At 41.2% G+C, this 13,472-nt stretch overlaps 1 protein-coding gene across 13 annotated transcripts in view; it reads right to left on the reverse strand.

Moving 5' to 3' along the window:
- Positions 1 to 13,472, reverse strand: part of LOC149141320 (putative protein phosphatase 2C 60) — a 116,848-nt gene that overhangs the window by 60,036 nt on the left and 43,340 nt on the right. For all 13 annotated transcript variants that reach the window (XM_089447389.1, XM_089447384.1, XM_089447386.1 and 10 more), the window contains one exon: positions 13,315 to 13,378. In XM_089447389.1, the coding sequence (XP_089303515.1) occupies positions 13,315 to 13,378 (64 nt within the window). The remainder of the gene's footprint in view (positions 1 to 13,314; positions 13,379 to 13,472) is intronic.

Below are 13,472 nucleotides of genomic sequence, written 5' to 3' on the forward strand. Positions count from 1 at the left end.
GGGTCCACCCCCTTGGCTTCACTAGAAGTAAGCCTAGACTGAGGAGTTGAAAATTGAGTGACAGCCTCAACTCCAAACTTGTCCCCAAGGTGAGTGACAGCCTCAACTCCAAACTTGCCACCATGGCGAGTGACAGCCTCAATTCGAAACTTGCCCCCAAGGCCACACCAAGTGGAGTTAAGGATTTTCTCCACGATAATCTTAGGTGTGGGTTAAGGTGGCAACAGGGCTAAAGCATGGGCGAACTTCTATGCAAATCATAAAAGAACACCTAGATTTTCACCATGGTTTCTAGAGAAAAAAACATATAATCCACAATACATTCTATTTAACAAATTGTTATAAAGGACCAATCCACCTTTTCCACAAACTTGTGATGGGAAAGATTTGTTTCCTTCATTGCCACATTCATGTTAAAAGAATCTGAGAACATACAATGACTTTGCTACCATTTATAAAGTATACTAGTATTATCTAAAACATGAAAAACAATACAATGAGTAGTTCTTCATTAATTGTACAATTGAAATACAAAAGATATAATCAAGTAATATGTGAGTGTTTATGGCTCGCAGACCCTTTACAGTGATAGTTCTACAGCCACTAATGTTTATATCACGCAAGACCCTTAATTGCATTTTTAGCTCATACACATCATAAACAATCTCTCTATCTCCACTCCTCATTAAATGTAAAACTTCTATGCCTTTTCCATGATGCAATCACAATAATTAAATTCTTGTCTAAACCCACTATGCCTTGATCAAACTACCATCCTCTCCCTATCAACTAACAAGCATCCATGAGAATAACATTGCACAAAATTTCATCCCTATATTCACCTATGTGAAAAGAGACTCCACATTGATCCATCACCATCAACCCATAGCCTTCTTGGAACAAAACATCGTATATGGTCGAGGATGCTTCTGCCTATCTAATCCCAACTTCCCTACTTAGTAGCAACCATATTTTTGAACAACCACAATTTATTATGAACTTATAGCACTTACCTCCAAATTTTCATCATGTTATAACAATACTATTTCTTAGCTACTTTTGTTCATATAGTATCGACTATTCCAATGCTATCCTACCTCTAGGCATAATCAAGTCCTCTACTCTTTCAATTTGTTGTGACAATTATATGTCCATCCTCAAACTCATCTCCCTCTACTAACAAGTTCTCGGTTCAACCTTCCTTATGTCATTCCTCTATGGGCAATCAAACAAATTGTGGCCTTCATCTCCATAAGTGAGATGATAGCTTTCCTGGTGGCCATATTGACGCCCACACCGTTTAAAATGTTTAAGGCCTTTGCCACATATTTTTCCAAGAGAATTAGCATCTCTTCTATAGTGCCTACCTTTTCCCTTCATCTATTGCTTCCTTCGCTCACCTCAATCCTTGCAAAAATATTTCTCTACTAATGTTGCACAACAAATTTCCCTCAACTCTCTATACTCATTAATATGCATCCTACACCAAATAACTTTTATGTAGACTATACCACCTTGAATAGTGAATTTTAGACCTTTCTCATACCTCAAGACTGTTGATCTTCATCTTCCTTATGTTGAGTGCATTATAGTGTAGAATTACTCTATGTACTCCCACCCGCTCTAACCTTCTTGTTAGTTATTTTTCATTTGTCAAAAAAAAATCTTCTTATAATCCCCTAGCAAACAAAACTCACATGTGACACGACTTAACATTGTTGAACACCATACATCTTAGTCATAGGGTGTACGACAGTACATGATTCGTCCATCGGTAGTTCTCTCGTCCCTAACCATCTTTTCCCAACTCATTGGCCAGATGAGAGGTACTTCCCATGACTCTCGGACTCTATGGGTAGGATGTGAGCCGGGGCATCAACAGGAGAAGGTGAACCACTCATCCTGCTCATATGCCATAGGAAAAGGTGAACCACTCAACTTATGCATATGTCAATCGTAGGGGAAGGTGAACCCCTCACCCTACATACATATGTCCGGGTAGGAAAAGGTGAACCACTCACCCGACACACGTCAAGCATAATGAGGTATCACAGGGGAAGGTGAACCACTCACCCAGTAACTAGCGCACCACTAAGGGAAGGAGAACCACTCACCTTATGGTCGCTCATAGCTCCAAGAAGTACCCCAAGCCCCCAGAAGCTCCTAGAGCTCAGTGTCCAACTCATATGGGACCCACATAGGAGGGTCGTTCCACGACTCCAAGTCTCTCTCGGAAGGTTAAGAATTTGACCTTGCCCAAAGGCTTCATGAGAATGTTTATGACCTGTTGGTTCATCCTGATGTGTGGGAGCCTTATTGCTCCCCGTTGTACCATATCCCGGATAAAGTGGTACCTGATATCAATGTGCTTGGAGGGGTCATGGAACACGGGATTCCTTAATAAGAGAATCCCACTTTGGTTGTCGTAGAAGATAATGGTGGTATCCAGCACGTGCTCAAATAGCTCACTGAAGAGCTTTCTCAACCAAACAGCTTCACAACAAGCCATACTCGTAGCAACGTATTCGGCTTCAACAGTGCTTAGTGAAACTGATTTTTGCTTCTCGCTCATCCAAGATATTGAAGCAGACCCCAAAGAGAAGCAGCACCCAAAATTGCTCTTACGATCCACCACACTACCAGCGTAGTTAGTATCTGAATTTCCATGCAACCTCAAGTTCCCAACAATGTATCTCAGTCCCTAGTGGATTGTGCCTCGGACATATCTCAAGAGATTCTTAGCAACAATCCAATGAATGTGATGAGGCTCGACCATAAATTGACTCAACGTGTTCACAGTGAAGCATATGTCAGGACGGGAGTTGACCAAGAACATCAAGGCCCCCACAAGTTGGTGATACTCGAAAGGGTTCGCTAATCCAGGCCTAACAGCACTTCCACATAGCTTCTTAAAGTTGAGTTCCATCGGAGTAGTCACGGACTTGCAATCCACCATCCCACATCTCTCAAGTAGCTTCACAATGTATTTTCCTTGAGAAAGGAAAATCTCACCTGGCTTTGCCAGACCTCTAGCCCTAGGAAGTAGTGCATCAATCCCAAGTCTTTCATCTCAAACTCGGAAGCTAACTCCCTCTTGCATTGATGAATGAGAGGGTCATCACCTGTCAGAAAGAGATCATCCACATAAAGGACCAGAATGAGAGGCTTGTCCTTTTCAACCTTGAACTATAGGTTCGGGTCAGCATCGCTCCTTGTAAATCCCAGCTTCAAAAGATAGCTATCAATCCTCTCATACCAAGCCCTAAGGGCTTGCTTCAACCCATAGAGGGCTTTTTTCAACTTGCATACATGTGTCTCATGATCTTGAACTTTGAACCCCTCAGGTTGTTCCACATAGACTTCCTTTTTAAGCGAGCCATGCAAGAAGGTAGTTTTGACATCCATCTGGTGTACACTGCATCCTTGTGAAGCAGCAAGGGCTATGATTGAACGGATGGTGGTATATCGGCCAATCGGTGCAAATATCTCATCATAGTCTACTCCTTCCTTTTGAGAGAAGCCTCGAGCAACAAATTTGGCCTTGAACTTTTCAGCGCTCCCATTAACTCCATGTTTGATCTTGTAGAGCAATTTTGAAGTGACCACTGACTTGTCCTTGGGTCTAGGAACCACATCCCAGACATCATTCTTTGTCATGTCCCTTCTCAAATACATTTGTAACAGAGTACTGCTACACAATTTTGCACAATTTTGGCTAAGGAAGAGAACCCATCATTTTCGACTTAGGGACTTAGGACGCAATTCGACTTTATTTGGTTGCTAATGCAATGTGGGGGCCACCCACATGGGAGTTCGAATTGACCCATTCAAATAGCTTGGAAGGAAAGTCGAATAGGCGGATGGAGGGGCACACATGAGGCTAGGGAGGCCCAAGGAGTTATAAGGAGGGAGTAGCTCTCATTTTGGATTCATTCTTCTACCTTGCAATCAAAATTACTTGATTGTCCGCTCTGTTGTTTAGCTGAGTCAACCGGTTGTTTAGCCACGAATCTCTCCAGCGGGAGACACAACCTCTACTTCGGGGGACCATCCATGCCCGCCCTAGAGAGACAGTGCCATAAGTATTTCAGGAGTTCCAGGAATGTGTTACAGCACTACCATTCAGCCACAACAGGGAGTGCGTATTTCTAGCTAGTTGGAGAATACGCAAGGGGAGTTTGGAGCTATCATTGATCAAGCATTTTCCAGGAGAGTTAGAGGATTAGGAGCGCAGCAAAGGGCCAGCCTTTCTTGTGATTTTCAGAGCCAACAGAGCTAGCGTCCCAGCAGTTCAAATTACTGGACTTGGGACAGCGTAGAGGGCCAGTCCAGCGATTTCGTGGAGCTAAGGAACACGTGCCATAAGCTAGAAGCCCATCTGGGAAGTCAAGGGATTGATAGCAGAGGTCAGCCCAGCACTTTGGTTTCATTTCCAGGAGGATTTACAGGTAGATTCCAGCAGGCCGAGTTTTGCAGTTGCAGTTGAAGCTGGGTTCCAAGGGGGTCGAATTTCAGAAGTCTAAACTAGCTAAATTCCTTTCTAGGTTTTTCTGTGTTTTGGGCAAGGATCACACTTCTAATTTTATAGAATTTTCTAGGCATATCTAAGGGGTCAAACAGGGGTCCCAACTGAGCCAGTAGCTCAAGGAGCTAAGGGGAATTTGGGCCAAAATTCCAACATCAACATTTCGCCAATTCCTTCGAGAGTTTTTCTGGGTTTAGGCCAAGGAGCAAGGAGCTGAAATCTCATAGTTTTTTGAGCACAAGAAGCAATGATTCCAGCCCTTCAAAGTCAGCAGAAAAAAATAGTTTTCTAGGGCAACGCAGTTCAGTTTGGTGCAACAGTTGTAGCAACCTTCAGTTCAGCATTTTCTCTCTTGAGTTTTGTCATGCTTGTCCATTGAGACAAGCCCAGGTGCACCATTCTCTTTTACTATTGTATTTTCTCCTGAAGAAGTAACAAAATGGCTCGGCAATTCTCTATTTCTAGTGTTTCCATGGGTGCTTAATGTATATTTTGTTTTTCTAATTGCTAGATTGTTTGCATGCTTTGTATATCACTTATATTCCTATTTAGGAACATTACATTCTTCATGATCGACTCATATTCCTCGTTCATCGCATCCTTCCAAACTTGGTGTTTCACGGCTTCTTCGAATGTGCAAGGCTCACATTGTATAATGGTACTCAAGGTAGCTAAGTACCCTTGGTACCCGTTCGGCTTCTTACTTTCACGAAATGTCCCCCTTTGTGCAAAGTATCCAAGAGTACCTTTGAGTATCTTTGAGCCACAAAGGTCTTTTTCTTGAAGTAGTGGACTCACTAGGAGGTGGATCAATTGGACCCATCGGACCTTCAACATCAGGGATTGGTTCATCAGACAGAGGTTCATCCTGCTTTTTTGCATCAGCATCATCATTGTCCTTCCTAGGGATAGGAAGATCTCAGACCTTCCTAAGAGCAAAATCTTCATTGAAAGTGACATCATGACTTAATTCCACTTCCCTTTGACCAGGCACATAGATTCTATATGCCTTCGAAGTTTCACTGTAGCCCACAAATGTTCCTTTCTTCCCAAATGCATCTAGTTTGTTTCTTTTCTCTTTCAGCACATGAAAATATATTGGACAACCAAAAATTCTAAAATGAGAAACATCAGGTTTTTTACCGGTGAAAACTTCTTCGGGTGTCTTGAAGTCCAAAGCATGATGCGGGTATCTGTTTTGAACATACACAACAATGTTGGCAGCTTCTCACCATAAGAACTTCAGAAGACCTTGATCATGAAGCATGGCACAGGTAGCTTCTATGATAGTACGATTCTTCCTTTTGGCAACACCATTTTGTTCAAGAGTATATGCAGTAGTGGTCTTCCTCTTAATGTCGACTTCTCTACAATAGTCTTTGAATTCATGACTCATATTCGGTCCCATTATCGGTCCTCAATATTTTGATCTTGTTTCCTGTTTGATTCTCGACCAAGGCTTTGAAAAAGCGAAACCATTTGAACACTTCATCCTTCTTCTTTAAGAAATAGATCCATGTTTTGCGAGAGAAGTCATCCACAAAAATAGCATAGTACAAATATCCACCCAAAGATGTCACGGGCAACATACCTAATAGATCAGAATGGACCAATTGAAGAATATCGGTGGTTTGAGTTTCACTTGAGGGGAATGGTCCCCTTGTATGTTTTCCAGCTTCACAACCTTGACAAACACCTTCATGATCTAAGTTGAATTCGGGCGTACTTGTGACCATCTTCCTTACATCAGGTAAGGCTTTGAAATGAAGGTGAGCAAATCTTCGGTGCCATAATTCGAATTGAAGAAAAGTATCACTAGTCATTGCTCCCAACGGACCTCCTCTAATCTGATAAAGACCTTCAACCCTGAATCCAAGAGTGAACGCATCTCTTGGGTTTCTTTTCCAAACACAAACTTTCCCATCAATGAATGTCACCTTAAAACCTTTATCTTCCATCACAGAAATAGAGACCAAGTTCTTTTTTAGATCAAGTACATATAGCACTTCTCGTAAATGAAAAGTTTGACCTTGATTGAAGTGGAGAGTAACAATCCCAATTTCTTTCACAAGATAAGTGGCATTATCCCCAAGTATAATCTCCATATTCGTCTTATTTTCAATCAAGTTAGAGAGAGCTTCTTTGTATTCAGTGAAGTGCCTTGAGGCACCACTATCAATCAACCAATGATCTAATGTATCCAAAGGAGAGGCAGTGGTGAGCGCAAACATAAGATAAAATTATTTTTGCTTTACAACATTAAATTCTTCATACTTGGAGTCTCTTGACTTCTTGGGAGGACGACCATTTCCATTTCAAGCAGTGGGAGCATTCCTCTTTCCTTAGTTGTTGAACCTGTTGTTCCTTTGATTTCCATTGCCTTTGAAGTTGTTCTTATTGTTGTCATCATCTCTTGGAGTATCCTTATTGTGAGGACACTCTCTAGCAAAGTGGCCAAACCTGTTACAATTGAAGCATCTTCCTTTTCTTCCTTCTTTGAATCTTAGCTTAAACCCTTGACCTTGATTTCTTGGACCAGCATTGTTCTTCCTCTTAGTATGAGCGGAGAAGGCGATAGGATTGTTTCCATTTGAGGGCTTATTTCTTTCCATCATCCTTATTTCTTCTTGAGTGCATCTAGCCAATAATTCATCAAATCCCGGAATCCTGTCATTGTTGAGGATGGTGGTGTTGAACACATCCCATTCTCTTGTAAGGCCTCCAAGTGCAATGACTTCTCCAATAGATAGGAGATCCTTCTTGATCTCAGTAATCCTCATGAAGTAGGATTGGATGGATTCTCCCCTATCCATATTGATGTCTTTCAACATGTTCTTGGGAAAGAGAACTTGATTTGCATTATTTACTTTGAACATCCCAACTAGCTTGTCATACATCTCCTTGGATGTTTCCAAATCAAAAATATAGGCAACCAAAGGCTTGTGAATAGAATCAACAATAATTTTCTTAGCTTTAACCTCACATTTCTTATACTTTGTTTGTGCAGGGACGGATGCATTTGAAGGAGGCTCCACTATTATTCCTTTGACATATTCCATGGCATCATTTTCTTTCAATGTCAAATCTAGAGACATCTTCCATGCATGATAGTCGGATTTGTCCTTAAGGTTGTCCTTGGATTTGAAGTAAGATATACTCGTCATTGGGACTAGTTCCAAGTCCTTGTCCAACATCTTCCCTTAGTGATTGTTTTTCCTCACTCTTGCTTGGGCTTTGTCTTCACCTAGGCTCTGATACCATTTTAATTTTAGATAACAATGGTATGTTCTATGGTTTAGCACAATTTACTTCAATGTTCTTTATCAGCCCAATGACAATTTCCAATTATATTCAGTAGCAATCATAATAACTTAAATACAATGAGTAAATGAAGATAGAACATAAAACATGTATAGAAGACAAGCCAAGACAAGAGGACACAAGATGTGGCGGATGCTAGGTAAAAACCCCAATGTGGGGAAGCCCTTTGATCAAATATTCTTATTATTCTTCAATAGTTCAGCAGAGAGAGAGAGAGAGTACAAATATCAAATTAACTTGCCCAAAACAGTCCTGTCAAAATCAACAATCAACTGCAGCCCTAACCAAAAAGTCTACGTTGGTCAAAGCAACCCCAAAATGTCCTCCAAGCAGCTCAGTCAACAATAGATCAATTTAGCCTTCCAAGAGAGTCAAAGTCAAGAGGACACAAGATGTGGCAAATGCCAGGTAAAAACCCCAATGTGGGGAAACCCTTTGATCAAATATTCTTATTATTCTTCAATAGTTCAGCAGAGAGAGAGAGTACAAATATCAAATTAACTTGCCCAAAACAGTCCTGTCAAAATCAGCAGTCAACTGCAACCCTAACCAAAAAGTCTGCGTTGGTCAAAGCAGCCCCAAAATGCCCTCCAAGCAGCTTGGTCAACAGTAGATCAATTTAGCCTTCCGAGAGAATCAAAGTCAGCCCAAAACTGTTCGGTCAAACCAGTCAAAGGAGAGAGAAAACACAGCTGTAAATTTTGCAGTCAACATTGAAGTCAACCCTAGTCAAATTGTCCCAAACTACTCGAAATCTGTGCCAATAAATGCGGCCTTCAAAAATCAGATTTCTACCCTCAAAAATGAAGTCAACGCTGGTCAAAGGAGCCCTGGTCAACGTTGTTCTATTTTCTTGAAATTCGGCCAGCAAACAAACCCAGAAATTCGTCCTCCTTTCACACGTGCGAAGTAGAGAAGGCTACCTCTTAAGCTGTAAGAACCAATCAAGAGAGGAAAGAGAGATGTGATGAGATGAGCGATGTCCAAATGAGGAGAGGGGTCACTCCTATTTATACACTTTGTTGAGGGTGAGAAGACACATATGTTGTGCTTTTGAGCCTACATTTCACTGAGGCCGACCTTGACAATTTGTGCATGAGAGAGAATAAATTCAAAATTCCATTTCTGCTTGTCAGAATGAGATGATCTTTATATCAAAATTGGACCTCTCGAAAAGAGGAATCCAATGCAATAATCATCTCCATCATATGAGTGGTCCGAAGGTGGAATTTGGCCCTAGTTTCCAATTTTAACAATAGCCCACGCAAGGGTTCAACCAACCCCTCTGCAAAGGTATAGACTTTCCTAGCATCTGACAAATCTGGCACCATCACTGACACCTTTAGAAACTCTTATATGTAGTGCTCAGGGCTGCCTGTCTACTTGAGCTGTGTCAGCTCTCTGAAATGTGCCTCTTGATCCCTCATGTTAAAACGCTCCACCACCCTCAGAGTGAAGTCCTCATAGCAAGTCACGCTAGCATGCCCTAGCGTGGTGAACCCATGGAACCACCAATCGTGTGCCTCCCCCTCCAATTGCAAGGTAGCCATTTTGATGGCTTCCACCTCAGTCATCTGGCTAAAAGCTGAAAATACATGTCTAAATTCTCAACCATGCCCTAGTTGTGCACTTGGATGACCCATCAAATGTGGGGAGATACATCCTCTCAATAGTATGTTACATCATTACGCTTGAGCTGGCAGAAATCCCGTAAGGTCAGTGCAACTCGAAATGCATCCCCCATCGACTGCCACTCCTGGAAATACTCTCCCATAGGCACCTAATCTTGCCCAGCCTGCTCATCGACCTCCTGAAGGAAAAAACGTGGGCAATGTAGTTCGGGTTGGCCCACTAAAAGCATGTGGGTGAGTCAAAGGGGAATGATGGTCATACTGGTGGGAAGCCCCGGAAGTCTCCCCAAACACAAAATCTTGGTGAATTCTCTTGTCTCGATTCTACTGCTTAATATCTTCCAACATTTCTTTCCAACCCTTTGCCAGGTCACTCAAAGCCTTCAAAAGGCTATTGAATGATGCCTCTCATTGCTCATGGGTTCCACCATGTCTACTTCTTCTACCTCCTGTTCTAGGCTCTCAATATCAGGTGTGATCTCCAATTCCCTCTCCCAGCTCCTATACTTATGCCTCCTGTAAGTGATGTTTTGCTTCTCTCCTGTGATCATAGAAGATTTCCCCCACAACTGAGCCAAGACCGGTGCTTTGATACTACTGTAATATTCCTACTAGGAATTTAAGTGATAATCAAAACAAAAACTTCACATGCAACACAAAAATTCAACATGCAATCAGACACCCATGAATTTAGCCAAAAATTGCTCCAAGTGGAGCCATTTTATCAAAGAGGAATGGTATAATATATGTGTGGAATATATGCACTTGGGCTTGCTAAAGCAAGCTAGACAAACCCCACATGAGAAATTGTGTTGCCCGGATGCTAGGAAGTAATCCTTCTACGAGCTCTGTGTTGGCCCTGGAAATCTACAACTGCTGGTTGGAAAGAGACTATTGTTTGACCCCTCTAGAGTGCTCAGAAAATTCTATAAAATTAGCCTTGGTCTCTCCTCAACAAAGCCATAAAGACCTAGAAAGGGTTGGGCCTAGTTCCAACCTTTTGAAATTACACCCAATTATAGTGAGCTCCTCCTTCAACTAGGTAATTCGTACCCCCAAGAATTCTACTGTCAAAGCCCTCCAAAATTCTGAGCAAACTCCCTAGCAATTCTCCTTATGTCCCCTACCAAAAATCAACCCTAAACTTCTTGTCAAGCCTCCACAAGTGACTGCACAGGGCCCAGTCAAGCCACCTCTGTACATGCCAAGGAATGAGAAATACGGCCTAGAGGATGGCCACCCAAACTACCTGTCAGTCCACTGCAAACATGCTATAAACACCAAGGGAATGTGCCCCTAAATTCCCAGAATCAGCGCTGCCCTGAAGCTCACTCCCCACAAGAGTGTGGTTCCTTTATGCACCCAGTCTCCAAATGACTCGAATCTCCTTGTAGAATCTCCTCCGGAAGACCTCCACAATGTAGCAAAGGCTCCCTTAGGGTGGCATTCGAAGTCCACCAAAGGAGTTGAGATTTCCCCTCAGAAATCTCATGCATTGAAGATCACTCGTAGACTTGGCTCAACAACTCAAGCGTACAAGATGAGTTGGTTTGTCAAGGGATCAAAAAGCCCCCAAGTAAGTCCTCTCCTCCTATTTATGATTGAGCTTTCCCTCTCCAAGCAGGCCCCATACATCAACCCCTCTTTTCCCCTCTTTCTCTCTCCACAAGTATGCCTTTCTCCAAGGGGTGCGTATTCCTCTTGGGGTGGCCCCCACTTCCTAAGAAATTGATTTGCTTTCCTTTTCCTATGTTGGAGCCTCCTCAACTCAAAAATGCCAAATGGGGTCCTCCTAACCCACTCTTCCTAATTCTATTGTGGCAAAACTGCAAAATTGGTAATTACTTAGGAAAATTGCTAAGTAGGAACACCACACATCTCCATGTGACCATTATGTAGAATGTCACCAAATTTATCGTTGGATTTTCAACACCCTAGCAAAGAATATCATGCAGAACCCTAACCAAGGTCAAGCAACCACAGAGTAAGCCCTCTGCAATGTGCAAATCCATCATGGGCCATCCAAGGGCTAATCATACACCATGTACCCCAAATCTCATGAAGCACCACAAACAGGTGTCAACACTTTCAAAATAACCGCAAAAATTAACAGATCAAAACTAGTCTTGTTCCTTCATTTTTGTCCTTTTTATCCTCATCTTCTTACCCCCAACTTCAAGCTCTTAATTCTGAATTGCCAGCTTAATCTCCATAGTAACCAACTTATAGTTACTTTTTGGAATGTCATAACAATTCCTTTTCTAAATTTCCACCTTCCCTATGTGAAACCTTTTGTTGCACCACTCTTGAACTTCCTTCACTCTCCCATACTGCTTCACAATATTATACATTGCCTTCTCTTTGTTCTCCACAACATCGTATGTGATCTTCTATGTGAGAGCTTGCTCTATGCAACCTCTACATCTAATCCCTCCCTTTGTACATCCTCACTCTCCACACTTCTGTGTTTTTAATTTTTCCTTAGCATATTTCTCATATAACTTCTCCCATGGTTCCTTCTTCCTCATGCACTCATCCTAAGCACTTTCTTTTGCTGCACACTAGTCATCTCCATTGTTGTATTACTCTTCCCTTGCAATCTTCTACACAAACCTTCATTTTTGTTGCACAACCTTCTGGGTTTTTGTGCACAATGCTCATGCATCAACAAACTATCTTAATAGAATTGGAATGATAAACATTATGAAACAAGGCCGATGAAGTGATGTCAAGGCATCTGAAAGTCTCACCCTTGTTTTAGGACTCGAGTACTTAAGTGGATGGTTCTTCATAAGAAGTTGAGAACCTAGCAGTAGAAGACTGATTACATCACACCGGTCTTACAAATAAATGTTGTTTGGCTTTCTGTAAACCTGAAACAGTTAAGCATCGAATATGGAATTACAAAGCTTCGAGAACATCGTGGACCTGGATTGCTGTTCAGTAGAATAATCTCTCTACTTCTCCAAATCATAGTAAAGGGTCTATTTTTGGTGTTAAATGGATGATCAAGGAGGCAAGCAAGAGTTTGTGGGACGTAATCAAAAGGACAGGTTTCTCCTTCTTAATGGAAACAATGTTGTGGGGTAACTTTTCATCAGGTGAGTACTATGTTTAACCTGGGAAAGTTTCTACATTTAGATCAAATTCCGCTATCCAGGTTTAAGCCACAAATGCCAATTTTAGAAAAGATACAAATTCTATTCAAGTTGGGGCCAAAGCAAACATGATAGCTCTCTTGCTTATAAAGGAAGGGGGAACTTGTGAGATCACTTTTTCGCTCCCTGATGTGACAATCTTGATAAACATGTATATTTGTTTATGATGAAATACATGATGCATTTTCAAAAGAGAATAATTTTAGTCAAAATATTATAAATCCAACAGAGAAAAATGCTCACACTAATTGATAGAAGATGTTTGTCTTGTTGATTTTAAGATGAGATTCATCATTTTATATAAATAAATGATTTTGATTTTAGTACTTTTTAAATGAAGAAAACAGAAATTTACATTGTTTCGTATTTCTTGCAATATGAAACTCAAACAGATTGTCTTTTCAAACCTCGATTCATACAGATTGGAAGAAAATCGCATTACTTTTTGGTACACTATAATGCCAATAATTCAGTAGATGGCATGCCCTAGAAAGATATTTTTGAGAGCAAAAGTTAATAAATAGTAAAATGATAATTAACGGAATGTTCTCAAATGACTACTAACTGCAACTGGACAAGTGAGAAAACAAGAAAGTCTAATAACAAGCATTATATGAATGCAATTAAAAAAAACACTGCTAAAACTCTGATAGTTCAGTAAGTGTATATTTGATATTACCTCCATGACCATCATAAACACCAAAAAAAGATGTGCAATTATCAAGATCTGGAATTGCTGCATGCTGCAAGAAGACATTGAAGACAACATAAAAAAGGGTGAATACTTTCACATGTTAAGGATCATGTACAAAGCTTGCCCTTAAATTATGCACATTG

The sequence above is a fragment of the Pinus tabuliformis genome, chromosome X (assembly GCF_031772625.1).
Source record: "Pinus tabuliformis cultivar Carrire ecotype Pingquan chromosome X, CPIR1, whole genome shotgun sequence".
NCBI lineage: Eukaryota > Viridiplantae > Streptophyta > Pinopsida > Pinales > Pinaceae > Pinus > Pinus tabuliformis.